Source organism: Chelonoidis abingdonii, chromosome 20 (assembly GCF_003597395.2).
Source record: "Chelonoidis abingdonii isolate Lonesome George chromosome 20, CheloAbing_2.0, whole genome shotgun sequence".
In the NCBI taxonomy this organism is placed as follows: domain Eukaryota; kingdom Metazoa; phylum Chordata; order Testudines; family Testudinidae; genus Chelonoidis; species Chelonoidis abingdonii.
In genome coordinates, this window is record NC_133788.1 from 23,808,078 (window position 1) to 23,816,735 (window position 8,658).

Below are 8,658 nucleotides of genomic sequence, written 5' to 3' on the forward strand. Positions count from 1 at the left end.
GATACTGTGCCACCTTATTATGACTAACAACGTTTTGAAGCATGAAATTTCGTGGTGAAATACCCACTTCGTCAGATGCATGAGGGAAGGTGCGCACGGCTGGGGGCTCGCGCGTGGTGAGGAGGAGGGCGGCAGTGACTGGGGAGGCAGGCCACAAAGGGAGTGTGTAGGCTGCATCTGTGCCTGGGGGGAGCTGTTCAGGCGTGTGGATAGGTAGAAAACGTGTCAGATGGTGCTGGAAAGGGGGCCACAGGGATGGTGAGCATGCAGGGGAGCAAGTGCATGGCTGGCTGGGCCATGGGGGCCAGGTGAGGGACGCGTTTGTGCAGGCGGCTGGGACCGATTGGGGGCAGGGGACGGGGAGCGGTGCAATGGGCTGGTGGGCCATGGGGACAGTGGAGGGGAGCGGTGCATCACTGCTGGGGCTTGTGGTGTGGCAGAGCGAACTAGCATCGCTGCCTGGGCTATGGTGGTGGTAGGGGAAGAGTGTGCATGCTGGGTGACAGCTAGGGGCAGGGGAGGGGAAGCGTGTGCATGGCTGGTGGGGCTTAGGGGGCAGGTGAGGAGGGACCGTGTGCATGCTGGGTGGAAGCTATGGTGGGCAGGTGGAAGGGCGAAGCGTGTGCATCGCTGGCTGGGGGCTATGTGGGTGGGGTTAGGGGACAGTGTGCATGGCTGAGTGGGAAGCTATGGGGCAGGCGGCAGGACGGGAGTGTGCAAGCTGGGTGGAAGCTATGGGGGCAAGGTGGAGGGGAGCGTGTGCATCGCTGGCTGGGGGCTATGGGGGGTGGGGCAGGGGGAGCACATTCATGGCTGTGGGGGGGTTACGGATGGGAGTCGGGGAAGGGGGAGAGCACACCCTCCACCTAGGGTTGCCTCAGCCTCACCCATTTGCTGCCAGCTCTATGAGTTGCTTCATCCCGCTGCCGTCAAACACCCCTTCCTGGGACGTGCCTGCATCGAACACTGCACTGAACCTGAAGGCCGCCTCCTGCCCGGGCGCATTCACCTGGCATGAGGAGAAGAGAGCTGGCTCAGGATCAGGCCAGCACCCAGCTCTGGCCTGTCCAGCGTGGGGCACTCACGTAGACGGTGTTGTCCCCAAGGCAGTGCACCACACGTTGGTCCCCTCTGCGGCGCTCCAGGCAGGTCAGGGGCCGAACCCTAGCCAAAGGGGAAGGCATCATTCACCATGCAGGCACCTTCCTGGTCCCAGCTCATGCACCCATCAGCTGCCCGTCCCACTCCCGACCCCCTCACCTGACCACCACCCGGAGACGTGTTTCCTTCCTGTCCACGGGATCCTCCTGTTCGCCTGCTGGACTCCTGGGAAAAACAACCAGTGTGGGGAGCAGGGACTCTGACAGCCCAGGAAGGAGCCAGGGAATGTCTTACTGGGCCATGCAGCTGCTAAGGCTTTGGGCTCCAGCGCCCCACAGCCCCTCACCACCTGCAGCATTGGCACTTCCCAAGCTGGGGTCTGATGTGCCAGATGCAGCTGCTCAGGATGTAGTTAACCCTTCCACCGCCAGAGGGAACGGCACCCTTGCACCTGGTGTGAAGGAACAGGAGACTCCAGGGCCCCCCTAGGCTGAAGGGACCTGTGGTCCTTTCCCCCTGCCAGGACTGGGTACCCTGACCACCCTTAGTCCCTGGTTGGCCCCAGAGAGATGGGGTGGCCACCCCACTAGCTCCTGTGAGACTCTGGCTTACTGTGCAGCTAGATGTAGTGGCTTGGCTCCTGCGCCCACCTTGGGCTCGGGCTCCATCTCACAGCTCTCCTCTGCAGGGTGAGATCTGCAGCTCTTCGGCTGCCCCCTTCTCCAGCCAGAACCACCCCCAACCAGCCTAGAGCTGCAAGTGCCAGCTCTCTGGTTAAATATTCACCTGCTCCAGCTTTGGGAGCTAGCCCCTCCCCCAGGCTCTTGGAAAGTGACCAGCTGCAGGGGAGGCTCCCTGAGGAGAGGCCAGAGGGAGAAGGGGGCCAGAGTCTGGGTCCACCTGCTGCTGGAAGCTGGCCAAAGCCAGTCCCTTTCAGAGGCACCCAGTGAGAAGGGTGGAATGACCCCAGCCAGCTCTGGGCCCCACTCAGTAGGGAGAGGCCAGTGACTGCGGGAACCTCGCTGAGCGGGCGACCAGGGCTGGAGGAAATGCAACCTGGGGCCTGGCACAGGGCAGCCGCCAGGAGAGCAGCAGCAGCACCATGTGTCAGCCAGGAAGGGGCCATGGCTCCCTGGACCCTCCCTGCCATGAGGGGCTGTGCACGTTGGCAGCGCTGCGTCCTGTCTGCCGCAGAGAGGCCGGTATCCCGTGGAGCCCTCCCCACACAGATGAGAGAAAGAGGCCTGAAACCCTGCACTCCCCCCTCTCTCCCGGGCCTGGTGTCCCTCTGCATTCCCACCAGGAGCCTTGGGACCACTGACCCCTTTCTCCCCTCCCCCTCTCTGCTCCTCTGGCTGCTTGGTTAATTCACATTGAATCCACCTTCCAGCCCCCTCTGTCCCTGTGCCAGGAACTGCCCAAGGCACAGGGGGAGCTGGTCGTGCCTGTGCTATGGTGCAGGCTGCGCTCCCACCGCCGCAGCGCCAGCCAATCGGTACTGCAAACAGAGCAGCACAATTAGAGGCTGAGTCCCATCCACACCCCTCCTCCCTGCAGGGGCTGGAGTGAGCTCTGGTGTTTCACAGGGCCCTCCAGTGTCATACTCTGGTGCCAGCTCCCTGCAGCTGGCAGCCTGGCAAGAGGAGCACTCTCTTTTTATTCCCCTGGGAAATCAACTCCCCAAAGAGTCCAGCAGCTGCAGGTCACGTGGCCCCTTGTAAGGCCAAGGCAGTTCGATGCTTAGCAGTACAGGTGCAGATGGGCCGAGAGTGTTCAGGACAGACAACCCACTGCTCACACCATCACGCCACGGAGGCGCCCGTGGGCAGCTGCATACAGCTGCTCAGCCCCCAGGCATTAATAGCGGATGTGCTGGCACTGCTGGCCATTTGCCAGGCTGGGACGTTGGCAGCCACTTTCCCCAGGGCATCCTGCCCTGTGTGCTGCCAGCCTGGGCAGGGTTTCCCACAGGGAAGCCTGGAATGCGAGTGCAGAGGGGGCTGGCCTGGAGCATGGCTGACAGGTGGGCCCATAGGGACAGGGGATGGGAATATCCTGTGCGGGGACCTGGGGCCAGCCCTGCCAGCACCCCGGAAGGAATTAGATGGGACCTGGCGAGTGCCAGCAAGAAACCGGTGAGGAACCGACCCAAAGGGATGTCCCAGAGCAAAGGGAGGCTCACAATCAGGCTTTGGGCTGGTTCTCAGCATTCAGCATGTGGCCCCACAACCAAACCTGCTCTGCCTGGGGCTACATATTGCTGTGAGACTCCTCCCTCCCGGGTTGCACTGCTCCCAATCCCGGCTGGCTCACGGCTTAGCCTTTTTCACTCCAAACCTGGAACCTGCAGCTGCCCTAGGTCTCAACGGAGAAGGCGGAGCCCCGGTTAGTTACGCCCGGGCTCGGGGGAAGGGAGGTGCTGCTGCTCAGGGCCCGGGCCCTCCCTTCCTCAATAACTGGGACAGCTCCTGGGCCACCCCTTGTCATCCCCACAGAGCAGGGGCAGGGCCTGGCCACTCACCCCACTGGGGGAAGGGCACCAGGACCTGGCTAAAGCAGCCCCAGCCGAGGAAGCCCAAAACAGCCCCGTCCCTGGGGGTGGGGAGAGGCTGAGCTGGGCTGGGCCGGGCTGATGGGAATGGGGCACAGGTCTGGGGTAGCAGGGATGGGGCTGGGGTGGGCTGGGATGGCCCAGGCTGACTGGGATCCCCTGATGGGCGTGGCTGGGGCGCTGGGCTGGGCTGGGCTGGGCTGGACTGACTGGGAATGGGGCGCTGGGCTGGGGTTAGCAGGGATGGGAATGGGGCGCTGGGCAGTGCTGGAATCCCTGACAGGCACGGCTGGGGGGGCTGGGCTGGGTTAGCAGGGATGGGGTTGGGCAGGGCTGGGGCTGGGGCGCTGGGCTGAGGTAGCAGGGATGGGGCTGGGCTGGGATGGCCCAGGCTGACTGGGATCCCCCGATGGGCGTGTCTGGGCTGGGGCACTGGGCTGGGGCACTGGGCTGGGGTAGCAGGGATGGGAATGGGGCACTGGGATCCACAACGGGTGTGGCTGGGCTGACTGGGAATAGGGCGCTGGGCTGGGGTAGCAGGGCTGGAGTTTGGGGGCTGGGCTGGGGTAGGGGGCTGGGAATGGGGCACTGGGCTGGGGTAGCAGGGCTGGAATTTGGGGGCTGGGCTGGGGTAGGGGGCTGGGAATGGGGCTCTGGGCTGGGGTAGCAGGGTCGTGGAAGGTGCACCTGGCTGCGTGGCAGCAAGTCTTGGAATTTGGGCCGCTTGAGCTGGGGGGTTGCAGTGGCTTGACTGGGTTTCGGGGATGGGCTGGGTGGCCCAGGCTGACTGGGATCCTCCGACGGGCGTCTGGTGGCTAGTGGCTTGGGATATATAGTAGGGGTGGGAATGGGCGCTGGCTGCGCGCGTAGGGGCCTGGCAGCGCTGCTGGGATCTCCCCGGGCGCAAAGCTGAAGGACGGTCGGAATAGTTTGAGCAAGCCCGCGATAGGGTGTCAGATCGCTGGGCGGATGGGAATCTCAAAGCCGGCTCGCACGCCTGGGCTCTCTCACTGTTCAGGTCCCAGGAACACACTGTCGAGCTTGAACGCCGGGGGGGGCGGATGAAGTTGAATGAGACACTAAACAAAGGCTCCTCCGGGAAGCCAGCCGCAATGGCATTGGCGCTGCAGCCGCCTGTGCGGGGACGGAGAACGGGGCGTGCAGCCAGGGACCCCGGCAGGAGAATGAGCGGGGCTGGCCCCGCACCGGCCTGACCTCTTCTTCCCGCGGGACTCCGGCCGCTGCCCGCCGCCGCCCTGGGCCCGCCTGGCCCGGCCCGAGCCCCGTAGCTCAGAGTACCGAGTGCCCTGAGTCAGAGGCAGCGGGGACTGGGGGCTGTGGGGGAGGTCCCGGACCGGGGCTGGGAGTGGCAGGGGTGGGTCTGGGGGGCTCCCCGGGGCGAGGAGGCTCGGGGGCTCGGGCCGCGCGGCCACTCCCGGGGGCTGAGCTCTGCCCGTCTCCCCCGCCCGCAGGGAGCCGCCCGAAGCCAGAGCGGGGCGCGGGGGGCTGCCCGGCGGGGCCCAGGAAGAGAAAGCGAACCACGTTCAGCCGGGGGCAGCTGTGCGAGCTGGAGCGGGTATTCGCCGCGCTGCCCTACCCCGACATCGGCACCCGCGAGCGCCTGGCCGAGCTTACCCACCTGCCGGAGGCCAAGATCCAGGTGAGCCGGGGCGGGGGAGTCTCCGGTGCCCCGTCATATTCCGCGGGCCGGGACGTCGGGGCACCAGCGGCTCTGCGGCCGGGGCAGGGGAGTCCCTCACGGCCCTTCTCTCCCCAGGTCTGGTTCCAGAACCGCCGCGCCCGGAGGATCAAGAGCGGGAAACTGGAGCAGCCGAGCTGCCGGCGGGATCTGGCCAGTAAACCGCCCCCCTTCTGCCCCCCACCGCCCCAGGGCAGCTCCCTCCTGCCCCAGGGACAAGGGGCCAGAATCCAACAGGTGCCTGAGCTCCGCCTGCCCGACAGCTGCCCCCAGCAGTGCCTGGGGCAAGCGCTACCTGGCCTCATCTCTGCCTTCCAGGGGCAGCTCCTGTGGGAAGACAGCAGCCAGCCCCCCTGCAGCCAGGCAGGAGCCCACTGCCCTGTGGCTGCCCCCAGCCAGGAGGGGGCGCAGGAAGCAGACCCCATGGCCGGTGAGGGGCTCTCCTATTGGGATGTGTTCCCTGCGCAGACCTCCCTCGGGTACATTTCTGACCTCATCTATAATGCGGCCATTGTCACCAACCTGGGCGAGCCCTAGGCCTGGCCTCGGCCGAGGCGGGTGCTGCAGGGGTCATCGTGGGGCAGCCGTCAGGCCTGGCGCTTAGAGCTCCTCTGGAGCAGCTGGCACCAGGCACTGCTGGGCTCTGTGCTGGGCAAGACACTCAGCCCTCTGGTGCCAGCTGGAAACTGCTGCCTGTGGACATGGGGCCAAACCCAGCTAGCGAGGCCAGGCTGCCAACCTGGGGGAGGTCTAGGTTGGATATTAGGAAACACTATTTCCATGGGAGGGTGGTGAAGCCCTGGAATGGGTTCCCTAGGGAGGTGGTGGAATCTCCATCCTTAGAGGTTTTTAAGGTCAGGCCTGACAAAGCCCTGGCTGGGATGATTTAGTTGGGGCTGGTCCTGCTCTGAGCAGGGGGTTAGACTAGATACCTCCAGAGGTGCCTGCCAAGCCTGATAATCTATGATTCTAAACAGCCCTTAGCTACGTCAGCTCCCCTCCGCCAGGATCCCAGCCCTCACTCCATCTACCCACTAGGAACTGGAACAAACACTAGCCTGAATGGCAGCTTGGCGCTGGAGATGGAGGACTAAGTGATACCTGGCTGAATTAATCTGGAGGGAGCCTCTGCTCTCGGGGTGTGCAGTGGGGTGACCTCTGGACCTTGGCTTTCTTGGGGGGGTGCTGCAAAGCAATTCCATCACAATAATAAACGTGCGGCCGTGCCCCCCCCCAGCTTAGTGCTCTAATTTTCATTAGATGGGCAGTATTATTGCACTGACTCCTTAAGACCTTTGCAATACTATCCAATATCCTAAATGCAGGTCTGTGCAGCGGGCTGGCAAAGCGGGGCTGCCCGGTCCTGCATATCACAATCAGCCGTAATACCAACTAATCTTTCAGAAAAAATACCTTAATCTCAGGCTGTATTTGCAAATGATTATGGCTGGGCCCCATCACAGACTTTATCTACATGACCTAATCTCAGCGCCATGTAACATTTCCAGGTTACAAAATAGGTTTGGACGTATCAGAAATATTAAAGCGTGTTTTTAGAAGGGGCTTAGCAGACATCAGAACATTAATCAACATTGTTAGCTCCTGGCACACTGCCCACCTGCTAGCCCCTCCCTGGCCAAGCTGGGCCTCCGGGCCCTGCAGCAGAGGGGGAGCACCCCCAGCTCTGGGGAGATGGTGTCAAGGCTCAGGCCTGCCCCAGTGTGGCAGATGCTGGTTCCCCATACTCAGCAGTAAATCCAGCCTGCTGTGGGAGGAGTGGCCTGCAGGGCAGGGTTCCCTGGCAGCAGTAGAACTTCCCCACATGGTGGCTGGTGCCTGGGAGTCCCCTTCTCTTTGCCTGCCAGTAACTGCAGAGGGGAGCATGGGAGGAGGGGGCCACCGGAATCTCTCTGACCCCTGTAGCTTTGCTGCCTGCAATCACAGGGCCCTGCTGCCGTCTGATCCCTGGCGTGCAGGGGGAGGCTGTTTCTGCTCCATGACTGCAGGCCTGCTCGGTGGCTGGGATCTGCCAGAGGAAGGGGATCTGGGGACAAGTTTTCAGCAGCTGGGTCCAGGCCTGAAAAATTATCTACCCCGAACCCATTCTCCCCAAGGCGAGGCTGCGGCCTTGGTTAGAAAGGTGCCGCAGAGGGGGAATGCAGCACAGCCAGCCCCCCCGATAGGCTTGTAGGCTGGGCCCATGTGCCGAGTGAATGCTCAAAGCCCCAAGACAAGTATTTGAAGGCCATGGAATCAGGCCCCAAAGTCACGATGTTTCCTTGAAACCCTGACTTATCAAAATAATGGAGGTGGAGGGGACGTTCTGTGTCGGGTTTCTGAGTCTTCGGGAGCACTTGGGTCACATTTTTCAGCTTTGACCCACGGAGGACTAGACACTCCACTTAGCCTTTGTTTTAAATGGAAGCCGAATGGATTCCAGGAGCTGGGCCTTATGCCAGAACATCCAATATGCAAAGCCGCTCCATCAGAAACAGTAGTTGTGTCTTCCTGCAGCGGTGGCGTGGCATCACTGGTTTTCTAGTGCAAAGCAGTGAGCCATTTTTCTCTACTGGTCTCAAGGGTGGTGCTAACGATGGGACACAGGAACCCTGCTCACAGCTTGGCAGTGGAGACTAGGTTCCTGCACTGTTGAAGTGAGGGAATGACCCTGTGCCTACAAGAACGAGACAGTGATTTCCAGGTATTCTTGTCTACGCCTCAGGCATCTCTGGCACTATGTTGTACACTGAGTTGGGAATCTCATGTGGGTTTCAATCCCAGCTGCCTGGCAAGTCACCTTCAAAAGCTTAATTTGTAATTTGAAAAATCTCCAAACCCATCCATCCTACCACCGAACCAGCTCCATTAATGACTCACCTGGCACCTGCATTCCTTCCACAAAGTCATGCCATGAGGCTACATTGTCCCGTCATGGTGGACTTTCAAACATGTGGGGCTGGGAAGTCACCGCATGGAGGTAGGGGAACTACCTTGCAGAGTCGCACTTACAATTCTTGAGTAATTTTTAAAGGCAGAGCAGTAAACCCCCAAAGATCAGCTGCAGTAGAAGCGCCTAGTCCCCACATGGCACGTGGCTGTGGCAAGGGGATCTGGGGTTAGACGGAGGCGCCAGTGCTTCACGATCGTATTCATTCACGCTCCCTGAGTGACTTATTACCTTCATGACACCAGAACCAAGGGATTCGTGGGGACCCTAATGAGCCCCCAGTGAAACATGGGACCTGTCATCCTCTGATACAAAAGTCCTTCCGGGACGTCTCATTAAGTAAAGTGCAGCCCACATCCT

At 61.8% G+C, this 8,658-nt stretch overlaps 1 protein-coding gene across 1 annotated transcript; it reads left to right on the plus strand.

Annotated features, from left to right (window-relative positions):
- The first annotated feature begins 3,205 nt into the window (after nucleotides 1-3,205).
- Nucleotides 3,206-5,997, plus strand: SEBOX (SEBOX homeobox). Its single transcript, XM_075059547.1, has 3 exons — nucleotides 3,206-3,236; nucleotides 4,783-5,312; nucleotides 5,430-5,997. Exons 1-3 carry the CDS (start codon nucleotides 3,206-3,208, stop codon nucleotides 5,886-5,888), a joined length of 1,020 nt encoding a protein of 339 aa, XP_074915648.1. The 3' UTR covers nucleotides 5,889-5,997.
- Nucleotides 5,998-8,658: the final 2,661 nt, after the last annotated feature.

What these genes read in the sequence shown, in the direction of transcription:
- SEBOX (XM_075059547.1), top strand. Translation starts at nt 3,206, where the DNA reads ATGGGACCTGGCGAGTGCCAGCAAGAAACCG. An exon ending in CGAGTGCCAGCAAGAAACCG is followed by an intron (nt 3,237 to 4,782) that starts GTGAGGAACCGA and finishes TTGGCGCTGCAG; the next exon opens with CCGCCTGTGCGGGGACGGAG. An exon ending in TGCCGGAGGCCAAGATCCAG is followed by an intron (nt 5,313 to 5,429) that starts GTGAGCCGGGGC and finishes TTCTCTCCCCAG; the next exon opens with GTCTGGTTCCAGAACCGCCG.